The following is a 14,555-nucleotide window of genomic DNA, read 5'->3' as shown; positions in this document are numbered from 1 at the left end:
TTTCACCTCGTGTTTTTAGGTAGTTTTGCTTGTTGTACCAGTCCACATTGGGAAGTTTTGAAAGAAAAGGGAGATTTATATGTAAAAACTCGAATAAAAATAGATTATAGATTCACTGGACAATTGAGAATTAAGAAAAAAAACTTCAATTCTACCAATAGAGATTGCAATTTGGTATTTTGAAAACTTATGAGAGGTATGTCCCCTAGGTAGGGGTGGCATCAAACTGAGCCAGTTCACGAGCTGCTCGAGTTTGGTTCAGTTTGATTTAATTTATCTAGATCTCAAACTCGGTTTGAGATCTAGATACGGTTCGTTTAAGTTAACGAGCCGAGTTCGATCGAACCATGGTTTGGTTCGAAAGCTCGTGAGTTAGCTTGTTAAATTAACGAGGGCTTGGGAGTCGGGACCAGGAGGGGGGGGGGGGGGGGGGGGGGAGGTGGAGGCAGCCATAGCAACGAAGGAGTCTTGCGAGCAGCTGTCTACGGTGACGGAGGCAGCCACATCAACGGACGGGAAGGGCCCGGCAGTGACGAGGAGAGGTAGAATCCACTACCTATTTTATAATCATTAGTTCCTTCCTTGAAGTCTATTAATTGTTTGCGTTGTGAATTCTGTGAGTTGATTAAGCATCAAGAGTTCTTTTTTTTCTAATGATTAGAAAATTAGTTCTAGTCCTTTTTCTCTACTGCACTTTGATGTAAGTTCTAACTCATTCAAAGTATTTTATTATATTTATTGATGATTGTACTAGAGTGGCTTGGTTATATATGATGAAAGATAGTTATGAAGTTTCCTCTATCTTTACCTCTTTTTGAAAGATGGTTGAAAATTAGTTTCACTAGAAAGCTCAAGTGTTTCGATTTGATAATGCGCACGAATATTTATCAACTTAATTTCAAATTTTTTGCTCCCAATAAAGTATTCTTCACCAAACATCATATGCATATACCCCTCAACAAAATAGTGTAATTGAACACAAAAATAGATATACTTAAAATTACAACTATTCCCTTAAGAGGATTATCCAATTATCTTAGTTGGTTTCAGTCGATTAAAAGGTTTCTTATTACTTGAGACTAGGGGTGGCATCAAGCAAAGCCGAGCCCGAACCTGCCTATGTTCAAGCCAAGCTTGATTTAAATATTTCAAACTTGAGCTCGAGTTGAGCTTAGTCTCGAGCCTAAAATTGTAATCGAGCTGGAGCCCAATAATTTTTACCGAGTTCGAGCTCAAGCTCGATCTCCAACCTACATTTAAAACTTTGCATAAAATACAAGTCCAATAAATTGTATATAAAATTATGCATACGTTTTACATAAAATTGGGCATAACCTCAATTTAAAATTGGACATAAGCTCTGTATATTAACTCTACATAAAATTATCTATATACTATGCATAAAATTATTCATAAAACTACATAATTATGTATAAAATTTATTCAATAATCAAACACAAAAACATTCATTTGAAAAACAATGCTAGTTTTGTCCATTTGTACTCAATCAGATCGTTTTGATTCAAGTTCTAGAAAACTAGATCATGGAGATAGAGAAAAAGTTTAAGAAAATGGTTTTGGATGACTTAATCTTATGCCCATTTTCTTTTTTTCTTCGAAGCATGGATTCATATAGCAACAATTCTAAAATGCTACCAATCTGTTTTTTCTTAAAAACTTGAGTGGAGTTAGCATTAAGAGAGTACCTCAAACAATTTGAGTTTCTTCAAAAGCCATGAGGAAGGGACAACTGTAGTTCAAGAAAGAGTTTTTTTTTCACTTGCTTATGATCTCGCACGAGCGAAAGTCGCACGAGCAATAGTCGCACGAGCAAAAGTCGCTCGTGTGAAATCGCACGATGTCTTCACACGCAAGGGGGCAAATTATTTCTTCCTAACTTAGGTATTTGGTTTTCCGCTGAGACAATGTGAAGGGAAGGGGGTCTACCGGTGCCCGCAAGGACCTGTCGACAGGGCTGACGACTGCGATGGAGGCGGCGGTGATGGGAGCAGTGGCGATGGAAGTAACGTCAAAGGCAGATGAGGGGAGGAACAAATCGAACCGAGCAACGGCGAAGGCTACCGGCAATGGAGGTGGCCACAGTAGCGGATGGGAGGGGCTCGACGGTGACGAGGAAGAATCCCCCCCTCGTTTTCGCTCCTGCTCCCGACTCCAGAGCCCGTTAATGAGCCGGCTCGCTAGCTTTTGACCGAACCTCCCGCTCCCGGTCTTGACTCGCGAGCTTTCGAACTGAGCCATGGTTCGGTCGAGCTCGGCTCGTGAACTCAAAATAGCCTTATCTAGATCTTGAACTCGGTTTGAGACCCAGATAAATCGAATTGAACCAAGCCAGAACCGAGCCAAGCTTGAGCCGCTCGTGAACCGGGTTGGTTCAATGCCACCCCTACTCGAGACCTTTTCCATCGATTGATGAAGAAGGTCAATCCTATTTAAAGTGGGTCAAGGATGACAACTTGGTAATTAGTTGGCTTATTAATAGTACGGAAGAATATATAGCCAACAATGTTGTCTACTTAGAAACAACCAAACATATTTGGGATACTTGTACTAACATTCTAGTATGGAGACTCTGCAAAATTTATTTGATGTATTGCAAAACATGTTCCATATTAAGCAAAGAGACAATCTTCATGATTATTTGGCTTGGTTTCGAGGTTTAATTCAAGAGTAGAAGATCACTCAACCATACTCCATAATATCTTGGTTCAAGAAAAGCAAAGGGAAGTTTTAGTGACAACTATTTGTTTGAGAAATACCTTAAAGTCGCTAAGACTCAACTTTTCAGCTCCACTGCACTTATATCTTTTGATGATATAAGTGCCACATTGTTGAGAATTCCAGATACGTCTCTTACCTCAAATAATGATGCTTCATCCACTATGTATTCAGGTAATAGAGGTACATCACCCTACATTGGAGGCCATGATAGAAATTATAGAAGAGGCCGAACAAGAGGTGGTAGAACCGGTTCTAGTTCCTTGCACAGAGCCTCAAGTATGCCCTTATTGTGGTGGTCAAAACCACCTTGTTGAAACTTGTTTAAAGCTCCATGGCAAACTAGAATGGGCCATGACTACTTCAGCTTCCGTTACTAATGATAAACGAGAAGAAAAGGCTGAGCCACAACCAAGAAGATGGCTCTCACTGATGAAGATTATGAAATGTTTCAAAAAATGAAGTCACGAATTGTGTCTTCCCTTACATCTTTTCATACGGTTCCTGCCACTATTGCTTCAGGTATGTCTTTTTTCACTTCCTCCTCTTCATCTTGGATAATAGACTCTGGGGCTTCCGAACATCTCTTAGGTAAAAAACATGTGTTACATTCTTTATCTCCATGTATTCCCAATAAATTTGTTACTATAGCTAATGATTCCCCAAAAAAGTACTTGGCAATGGATCATCTTCTATTATACCATCTATCCCAGATATGTCCTATTTGTTCCTCAATTTCCTTTAAACTTCTCTATAGGTCAGCTCACAAAACATTTTAATTTCTCCATCACCTTTTCACCCTGTTCTTGTGTATTTCAGGATCTATCAACGAAGCGGGTGATTGGTGGAGGCCATGAACAAGGGGGTTTGTATTGCTTGGACTTGTCTCCTTTAGTTGACGTTTCTTCCTCTCAATTTGAAGCACAATTATGGCACACCGATTTGGCTATCCTTTTATATCTTCTCTTCGACATTTATTTCCTTGTTTAAAGTCATTGTCTACATTAAATTGTGAAGTTTGACACCAAAGGAGTACATATTCTCCTTGCAATACCAATAAAAGTGTTGCTCCTTTTTCTTTAGTACACTCCGATGTATGGGGACCTTTAAGTGTCTCAAACATTTCTCAAGTTAAATATTTTGTTACTTTTGCTGATGATTTCACCCGAGTTACTGGGTTATTTTTGTTTAAAGAATGATCTGAATTTTTTCTATATTTAAGGTTTTTCATGCTATGCTGTTAACTTAGTTTGGCAAAAAAAAGTTAAAGTACTTAGGTTTGATAATGGTAAAGAGTACTTTTCAAGTGAATTTCAGTCCTTCTGTCTAAATAATGGTCTTATCCATCAAATATTGTGTGCTTACATGCCTCAACAGAATATTGTTGAAATAAAGAACTGCCATCTTCTTGAGGTTGCGTGGGCCCTCGTCTACTCTATTAAGGTACTCTACTCTTATTGGCCTTATACCTTACTTGCTGCTTCCTTTTTTATAAATAGGCTACCTTCATCCATATTTGGCCATAACATTCCTTATTATGTCCTCTTTCCTAATGAAGGCCCATTGCTCTTCCAATAAAAAATTTTGGGTGCACAATTCATTTTCTTGGGTTACTCTCGGATCCAGAAAGGTTATACTTGTTACATTCCTACTCTTTGAAGGCTACTTGTGTCTAGGGATGTGACTTTTTTTAGGACACCTCATTCTATTCTTCAAATGATGCTCCTCCGGGTCTTTCATTCATTCTGGCCACTCCTCGTCCATTTGTGCCCTTTAAGGCTAATATCACTCTACCCCTTGAAGCATTAGTCGATACCACACTTGTGGTTTTTGGATCCTACTGATGTAAGTACTTCTTCTCTTATTCCATTTGCTCTACAATTTGACACTCGACCCATTGCTCTCAAAAAAGAACCTTGCACTTGCACTACTTCTCATCCTATCTCAAACTTTATGTCTCACCATAGGTTGTCTTCTGCATATTATCATTTCCTTGCATCTCTTTCTTCCATCTCTATTCTAAAATCCTATCAAAAGGCCCTAAAACATCCAGGATGGATGGCGGCTATGGATGAGGAAATGCAAACCTTATATGAGAATCAAACATGGACCGTAGCACCTCTTCAGAAAGGGTCCATTTACAAACCCGTGGGTTGTAAATGGGTTTTGACCATCAAACATAAATAATCCGGATGGGTCCATTGCTTGCCTTCAGGCCTGCCTCATTGCTAAATGGTACACTCAGTGTTATGGAGTTGATTATGAGGAGACCTTTCTCCTATTGCCAAGTTAAATTCGATAAATCTTGTTATCTCTTGTCGCTAACTCTTCATGATCATTATATCAACTCGATGTAAAAAATACTTTCTTAAACTGTGATATTCACAAAGAGATTTATATGTTTCAACCACCTGGTGGTGTGCTGTCGCCGACAACCAAAAATAAAACCTATACTCCAAAAAATATATGTAATAGTGCGAGTAAGGATTGTTCCCATGAAGAGTGATTAGTCTAATTTTATGCTCCATGAACAAGGATGGGGGGAGGAGGGGGGGTTGAGTATAACGAAAACACTTTTAAGAAAAACAACTAAGAAACAATTCAAATTAAAGGATTGAAATCAATCAAAAGAATAAACCTTGGTCTAAGTCAACATCTACCATCGGAATTTCACAATTGATCATCAATGCAAGCATATATCAATTTGCACTTGAGTATTCATCATTGGAACTATATCTCCTTAGTTGTAGTTAATTAGAAAACAATCATTCCAATTAACCCTAACTACTAAACAACCCAAGACAAGTGCTAAAGGTTTAATCTAGCAGTAACCTTAAGAATTAGAGAGATTGATGAAAGTAAATAACACAAGCACAAGCGACTGCATTTAATTTCGTCCAGCGTTCTTCTTAAGGTCAAATAATTCCTATCATAGCCAATCATCAAATCTCAATTGCTTCACAAGTTAGAGGGATCAAACAATTACAGTAGTTATAAACTAGTAGGCCTCCTAGTGATTAAACTAGATTGCCGCTGGATGGCTGATGAAGTTGTGCATGCTGCCTGAATCAACTAAGGCCAGCAACATGTGGAGTTGGAGGGCGGTGCGAACCTGCATAGTGTTAGTACTGTGCAACCCCGTCATAGCATGTAGGAAAATGGCTGGTTCGACCACCACTGGCTCTTCAGCTTTCTCAAGTGGTGTGTTGTCCTCTGAATCATCCGCCTCTAACCAAAATAGACGTTTGCATAGGTGCCCAAGAATGAATTTCTCATCACAATTGTAACAGAGCCCTTTGGCCCTCGTCTGTTCCATCTTTGCTCATGTAAGATGGCGAATGAAGGGGTTGGGTGGCTGTGACTTGTGTGTCTCTGGTGATTGAGAGCTATTCTGTCCATGACGCTTAGGGAAGCTAGGGGGATTTGGCGCACCAGTGGCCACACGGCCTTGCCATGGGGGCCGACGCACCATAGACTCTTTCAAGATCCTCTGTTTGGCCTCAAGGGCACGTGCCAGATTCATAGCATGAGCTAAGTCTGGTTGGTCATATAATTCCACTTCCAACCGAAGTGCTTCCACTAATCCAGCAGTAAATAAATTAACATACTGATCAGGACGAACATACCTGCTAGCTCTTGCCAGTCGTTCATGAAATTGTTTCTGATAAGATTCTATTGAACCGGTTTGTTTTAGGTTCACCAAATTCCCCAGAGGGTTACTTCTGGCTGGGGGCCCGAACCTCAGCATGCAATACTCCTTAAAAGTGTCCCAATCATTGATGTGGTGTTCTGATTCAAACTGGTGGTACCATAGCTGCGCTTCATCGCGCAGGTGGAAGGAAGCTAAAGGGACCCGGTCATCCACTTGGGTTCTTTGATTCCAATTTTTTTTTCACACCTATGTAACAATTTTAAAAGGTCAGAGGACCCATCATAAGTGGGGAAATCGAGCTTGGTATACCTGGGAACGGTGGTGTGGCTTGGGCCGTGGACACCCCCTACAGGTTGATATGCTGGACACAGAGGAGGTTGGGTAGATGGTTGGTGAAGGGCCTGCTGGTTGAATGGTCTGCTGGAAATATCCGGAATAGCAGCATCCCTAGCAAGCCACTCGCCAATTCGAAGATTGAGTTGCAGAATAGTCTCCCAGAGCTCCAAAAAATCAGTGCGGAGTGCTGCATTCTCTGCCTGAAGTGCTGCTGTTTGGTTTTGTCCTTCAATACGAATTTCCTCAATACTATTTCCCAAATCATTTGGAGAAGAAGAATCGCCGACGGTGGTCCTATCTGATACCGCATTGTTTAGGTCCCTCGCCATGGATCGAGTTACTCGGCGACCTCCTATAGGTTTCAGATTGGAATTCATCCTTGAGCGAGGTTTGGGATTTTTAGAACGCCCTATGGTTGAGAAGAATCAAGCTTTCGAAGGAAACTTGCACCTTGGACCTCTTTGGAAGAGAGAGTATCCGATCTCTGAATTAAGACTAATGATCAAGCTTACTCCCATTCAAGCCATCGTTCCCCTTATAAGAGAGGACTAGGGTTCGAGTACAAGCAAAGGCCAATAACAAGGCCCACGAAAAGAAAGGGAATTACATCTAAACCAACAACATGCTTAACCCAGAAAATTACATGATTTACCCACGACATCTTCTAAGCACTCGACCTGCTATGGAGTCCATAACATAAAGCCTTCATCTTCATGTTGGTTCTCCACAGAAAACCTGCATGGTACTTGAGGTGATTGGGGAGAGGCTTCAAATCTGGAGTGGGAGCTTGCAAAACAAAGGGTAAAGGCCTCTTGTTAGAAACTGGTAATGCAATATAAAGAATGTTACCTGACTACTGTAACTGTGGAATATCATTCAACGCTACAACAGTTTCCTGCAAATCAAAACTCAAGCCTAACTTCTCATTCTCTTTCTCCAGATGCTTACTAATGGCAACTTCCAATTCATCTTTTCCATCAAGTTCAAAAACTTCCTATTTTAAAGAATCAATCACATCAATAGAATAAGTAGGATTATCATCACCAGGATATTTCATGGCATCATAAATGTTAAACTTAACAATTTGAACATCAAATTCCATTGCAAGTGTGCGACTATGAACATCTATCTTAGTCTTGGATGTCTTTAAGAATGGTCTTTCTTACAAAGTAGGAGCAGTTTGGTCAACAATTTCCATATCAAGCACATAGAAATCAACAAGAAAAATCAAATCATTAAATTGCACAAGAACATCCTCAACTACACCCTTAAGATAGGCATTATATCTATCAGCCAATTGAATCACATCACCAGTTTTATTCAAAGGTCCAAGTTTCAAAGAAGCATATATTGAATATGGCATGACATTAATCGAAGCTCCTAAATCTATCATGGCCTTCTCAAATCTGGTGTGACATAACATACAAGGGATAGTAAACATACCTAGATCTTTGCATTTCACAGGGAATTTTCTTTGAATAACTACAAAAATATTCTCCCCTACTCTCACCTTCTCACATCCTTTAAGTTTCTGTTTCCTCTTAATTGTGCACAGTTCTTTCAGGAATTTAGCATAACGAGGCACTTGTTTAATAACATCTAAAAGTGGAATATTTACCTCACATCTACGGAAAGTCTCATATAAATCTTAATTTTGCTCATCTATTCGAGAATCTGTTAAAGCATGAGGAAAAGGAGGAACTAGTTTATAATAAAAAAGAGGTGGAAACTTACGCTTAGGTATGTTATCATCATTGGGAACATTCCTGTCTGCAGTGATGTTTTTTCCTTTTCTTGCTCCAACAATATAGGGGCTGCCTTTATCGGAATCTCAACTTCTTTACCACTTCTCAAAACGACTGCACTTGCATTTTCTCTTGAATTTATTACTGTTTGAGAGGGTAATTTCCCCAAAGTTTGTGCCTCTAGCCGACTAATTTAGTTGCCATTTGGCCCTTCTGATTGTCCAAACTTTGAATACTGGCCCTTGCCTCTTGTTGAAATTGCAAAGTATTAGTGGCTAGAGACTTAACAATATCTTCTAAAGACCTACCAGAATTGGAAGTTTGACCCGATTGTTGTCTAGGGGGATATGACTGCTTAAATGGCTGGTTGGGTGATTTTGAGTTGTAGGCTGATTAACTTGTGGATTCCCATAGCTAAGGTTGGGATGATCATATTTTCTTTGTAGTTGTCCAGGAAAACCACCCGCCGCATTCACTTGCTCAATGGGCTCCTCTTGAAGAGTTGGGCACATATCAGTTGGATGCCCTACTACTGAACAAAACCCACAAGCCTTCATCATTTGTGTTTTACCTACAACCATTTGATGAACAAAAGAAGTTAGACTCACAATTCGTTGTTCAAGGGAGGAAATATTTACCTCATTAACATTCTTAGATGGAAGGTCAAGCCTAGTGCCAAATTGTTGAGAATTGGTCGCCATATTTTCAATCAAGTTTCTCACGGCCTCGGGAGTTTTATCCACCAAAGCTCCTCCACTAGAAACATCAATCATGCTCCTATCAGTGGGTAGAAGGTCCTCATAGAAATATTGGATAAGAAGCTGCTTGCTAATCTGATGATGGGGGCAACTTGCACATAATTTCTTGATACGTTCCCAATATTTGTGTAGGGACTCTCCGTTATGCTGCCTTACACCACAAATTTATTTCTGAATGTTGGCCACCTTTGAAGTTGGAAAATATTTCTCCAAAAATAATCTCTTCATCTCGTTCCATGTGGTAATACACCTGAAGGGTAGATAATAGAGCCAATCCGTAGGGACTGCAAGCTCTTGCAAAGTTCAATTTCAAGCCATGACTTCCTTCCCCTCTAAATCAGATTCACTATAAAATGGGAAATCAAGAGCTAGATCGTTCTCTTCAGAATTCATCTGAGTTTCTCTCCTAAACCTACGCAAAATTCTCTCTATTTCTGGATCACACTTTAAATCACCTTGATTTGAAGATCGAGATACAATCATAAAATATCAAGGGAACTGTTATAAAACATGAAAAACAAATCAGGAAAAATTTAGAATAATGAAAACAAATAAAAATTTCTACGCTAAAACACACACAAAAAAACGAAATAAGGATCACAAGAAGCACAAAAATCAACACGAATCACTCCCCGGCAACGACCAAAAATAAAACCTATATTCCTAAAAATATAAGTAGCAGTGCGTGCAAGGATCGTTCCCTTGAAGAGTGATTAGTCTAATTTTATGCTCCGTAAACAAGGATGGGGGGGGGGGGGGGGAGGGGGAGTATAACGAAAACACTTTTAAGAAAAACAACTAAAAAACAATTCAAATTCAAGGATCGAAGTCAATCAAAAGAACAAACCTTGGTCTAAGTCAACATCCTCCATTGGAATTTCACAACTGATCATCGATGCAAACTTATATCAATTCACACTTGAGTATTCACCATTAAAACTATCTTCCTATCTCTCCTTAGTTGTAGTTAATTAGAAAACAAACGACCCAATTAACCCTAACTACTAAACAACCCAAGACAAGCAATAAAGGTTTAATCTAGCAGCAACCTTAAGAATTAGAGAGATCAATGAAACTAAACGACACATACACAAGTGGCTGCATTTAATTTAGTCCAGCGTTCTTCTTAATATCTAATAATTCCTAACGTAGCAAATCATCAAATCTCAATTGCTTCACAAGTTAGAGGGATCAAACAATTACAAATTTGACATAACTCAACAGTAGATTGCAATGAGTAATAAACTAGTAGGCCTCCTAGTGATTAAACGAGACAATCATGAAAAAAATTTACAGAAGAACATCTGATACTCAAAACATAAATTGAACGATGAAAACAAATAAGATCTCACAGTTTTATTGATTCCGATGGCTTTAGTTTCCTTTGACCAAGTCTGAAAGTTTAGCCATGCAGGGTCATGAGGAAAATTGAAGGAAAAACTAGAGAAAATAGGAGGAAAAGATGGAGAAGGGAAAAGGGAGTGTGGTTGGGGGGGGGTCTCTCCTTCTCTTCCTTTTTTCTTAAGGTTTAGGGTTTTCCTCTTTTAATTCCCCTCTTTTTTCCCGTTCCAGGACATCACAGTGCACGTGCCGTGACTTCAAGCCAAATTTTGACATGGATGAAACCATTATCTCTCAAAATTCAAAACATAAAAGTTGTAAAAAGTTTTATTGTAGTTACATGTAAACTTGAATTATCTCAACTAGAGATCGGATAAGAGAGTTATGCCCAGATTATGAAGCAAATTTGAAACTATCCAGAATCACCCAATTAACTTCATTTTAAATTTAACTCCTCCATTTGCATCCTAAATCAAAATATGAGAATAATTAGTATATTTAGGCACCAAATAATTATAAGAGCCTAAGCATTAAGGGAGAAAAAAATGACATTTTGCATTCTCATCACTTGGTTATGTGGTTGAAGGGAAGTTCATATGCCGATTAAAAAAGTTCTTATATGGGCTTAAACAATCTCATCAGTCTGTTTTGATAAGTTTAACCAAACACTACTACGTTTTGGATTTCGGCGGTGTTTCGTAGATCATTCGGTATTTTTTAAAGATACCTTCAAAGGAAAAGTGTTGTGTATGTTGTTGATATTTGTTGAATTTATGGACAAGTGAAATACTATTTTGACTTGTTGTGATAAGAGTGCATGAACCTTTATTCATAATAGAGGAAGGTAGTAGAGTCCAATTATAATTAAACTACCTTTGTCCCAATTACACCCAAACTCTAACACTTAAAGATAAGTCCTAGCATAATAAATAACCAATATAAATAGAAGATTAACATAACTTAAACTCCTCTATGAGTCCTGCTTCCACAATAATTGTGGCTCTGTTAGACTTCTTATTGTGTAAGATTTCTTATACCAACTCACGTGATCATGGTGGGTCCCATATGTTATGGGCTTGGGTCCATCTTCCAACTCGCTTGAATATGTGGACCTTCCTTGATCTTATGGGCCTGGGCCATCTTCCAACACACTTGGATATGTGGGCCTTCCTTGGTTGTGTAGGCTTGGGTCCATCTTCCAACATCCCCCTCAAGCTGGAGGTGAGAGAACATCATGAACTCCCAGCTTGCTGCAAGTGATGTATAGGATTTTCTCGTATAAAATGGCAGTCTTCCAACACTCCCCCTCATGTTGGTGCCCTCTTCCACGAGGCCCAACTGGCATAAGACAAGTGAGTGTAAAATCACTCCAAGCTGTATGACATCGCTCCATACTCCAGTCATAACCCATGCTGGATGTAGGGCACACTCCTATCATTCTCAGGTAGTGACACTCCCATATTTCGCAGGTAGTGGGTCTATACACAATGCTCAAAAGTGTAATAAAACTCCTCCATCACCGTGTCCCTCCACAAGATAATGACTCTCAAGTGGTAGGACTAATAAATGCCAATTGAGGGGGGTAACATATATGTAGTAATAAACTCCTCCATCATGGTGTCCCAACTCGGGCGGAGACTCTGATAGGCAGAAATGGGTGATAAATGCCTATCATAAAAATGCTGAACAAGAAAGACGAGTTCCTCGTTTAAAGGTAAATTATAAGCCACTTAATGCGACGGAAGAAATCAAAGCACTAACAGCGGTAAGTTAGCCAGAACTGAAGAACCGCATTTGTTTCTGTTATAAATCAATTTTGTTCACATGATCGTGAAAGACACGCCACTCATCCTTCTTCAAATAAGTAGCATAACTCTGGAAATTCAAAACCTGGTTAAACAGAAGAGTTTCTAACGTGTGCTTAATTTGTTGAACTTTCAGGACTTGATCTACGCAGCAGTAGACAACCCATCAAACGCAGTCGAATGGGCCTTGGCAGAGATGATGAACGAGCCGGACATGCTTCGCAAAGCGGTGGAGGAAGTAGACCGGGTGGTGGGGAAAGACAGGCTGGTTCAAGAGTCAGACTTCCCACTGCTGAACTACGTGAAGGCCTGTGCTCGGGAAGCATTCCGTCTTCACCCTATTGCCCCCTTCAACCTTCCGCACGTCTCCACATGCGACACCACCGTCGCCGGCTACTTCATACCCAAGGGTACCCACGTTCTGCTGAGCCGAATAGGCCTAGGAAGGAACCCCAAGGTTTGGGATGACCCGCTCAAGTTCAGGCCGGAGCGTCACATGGGTTCCGCCGTGGTGGACCTGCTAGAGACGGAGCTCCGGTTCATCTCCTTCAGCACCGGCTGCAGAGGTTGCATGGGTGCGCCCCTCGGCACTGCCATGACCGTCATGCTTCTGGCCAGACTTCTCCAAGGCTTCAACTGGAGCGTGCCGGTCGACTTGTCAAGCATTGATCTCTCGGAGTCCCCGAATCATCTCTTCCTGGCCAAGGCTCTGCTGGCTCAAACTAAACCTCGGCTGGCTGCACACCTCTATACACCCCACTAGAGTGGGTGGGAGCATTTCATTTTGACGATTTTTAACTACGTATATATATATATACATATATATATATATATACATATATATACATATATATATATATATACATATATATATATACATATATATATATATATACATATATACACATATACATATATACATATACATATATATATAATTAGATTAATTGTCTCTTTCTTTGCTTGCATTGGTGGAGAGTAAGAGGATGAACTTCTCTCGGGGGAAATGCGAAGTGATTTTTTTATTTTTGGCAATTATGCTCATTTAATTATGTTTATTTCACTGAAAATTTTAATAAATGTAGAACTTATAAGGATGAATCGTCGATTTGTGTTGGTGAAATTAAACTAAGTCATAGCATCCCACATAAGCGGTCAAAGCTTACATGTCACTTTTGACTGTACATATGTGCAATTGATCGGTCAAAGTTGGGTATTTGTGATATTAAGTTGAAAAGTTGGTTATTTGTGTTATTATTTTAAAATAATTGGGTAGTACAGTAAAATTCCCTAATTGGAATTAAATTACAAGTCTCATAAACCAATATGAGTTATTTCTTTCAAAGAACTCAAAAAAGATTTATTGAACAATCCTCATTCCCCTCCCCTTCCCCGCCATTGACTTGTTTGAGATTTGTTAGTATGTGTACTAACAATGGGACTAATCTCCATTCCATGTGAAGTATAAATGTGACCCATTTATATGGAAATATAATTTCCATCAATGCTCTTGCTGCAACTAAAGTACCAAGTCAATGCTTGTCGTAGGAAAAGTTCACTTAAAAGGAAGAGGTAACACTATTTGAAGTGGGTAAAATGAGGTGCCATGCTTTCTTGGAAATAAGAAAAGGTTTTACTACATGAATGGCTGAAGAGTTTGAGTACCAAAGACCTAAATTGGTTGTCCCACGTAGATAATAAAAAATTCTTTTACTACCACTAAGTGAGATTCTCTATGATTGGATTGATATCTAGCACATTGGTATACTAAGACCATTATATCTGATCTATGAAAGGTCAAGTAGGGATTCTATCATGCATCCATACAATTTTTTATCTATGGCCCTACGTGAGTTTTCCGAGTAAAGTTTCAAGGATGAACGCATGGGTTTGTAAATTTACTTAAGATTTTCAATGTTGAATCTCTAAAGCAATCCCTTTGTGTTTTGGGCTGAATTATGAATGTGCCATTTTCAGTTTGTGTTACTTGAAGTCCAAGGAAGAATGTGAGTTCACCCATTAAACTCATTTCAAACTCATTCTTCCTTACATTAGAAAATTCTTCATAATGAGAGGGATTTGAAGAAAAAAATATGAAATCATTCACATAAATTTGAATGATACTCAAGTCTTGCTCATGATTCTTACTGAATAGAGTCTTATCTTTGCCTCCTCTACTATA

At 39.3% G+C, this 14,555-nt stretch overlaps 1 protein-coding gene across 1 annotated transcript; it reads left to right on the top strand.

Moving 5' to 3' along the window:
* The first annotated feature begins 12,134 nt into the window (after positions 1–12,134).
* LOC137942852 (tyrosine N-monooxygenase-like) lies at positions 12,135–13,136 on the top strand. Its single transcript, XM_068788584.1, has 3 exons — positions 12,135–12,150; positions 12,260–12,333; positions 12,510–13,136. The coding sequence occupies exons 1-3, from the start codon at positions 12,135–12,137 to the stop codon at positions 13,134–13,136; spliced, it is 717 nt and encodes a 238-aa protein (XP_068644685.1).
* The last annotated feature ends 1,419 nt before the right edge of the window (positions 13,137–14,555 follow it).

The sequence above is a fragment of the Aristolochia californica genome, unplaced genomic scaffold, assembly GCF_029961685.1.
Source record: "Aristolochia californica isolate CCGP_79_NKW_82.1479 unplaced genomic scaffold, dmAriCali1.0.hap1 SCAF_10, whole genome shotgun sequence".
NCBI classification, from domain to species: domain Eukaryota; kingdom Viridiplantae; phylum Streptophyta; class Magnoliopsida; order Piperales; family Aristolochiaceae; genus Aristolochia; species Aristolochia californica.
The sequence above is the reverse complement of the archived record's forward strand: the minus strand, read 5'-3'. Positions and strand labels throughout refer to the sequence as shown.

Bases quoted from the DNA above. Each gene is read 5' to 3' on its own strand.
- LOC137942852 (XM_068788584.1), top strand. The intron at 12,334-12,509 runs GTAAGTTAGCCA...TTGAACTTTCAG, and splicing joins AAATCAAAGCACTAACAGCG to GACTTGATCTACGCAGCAGT.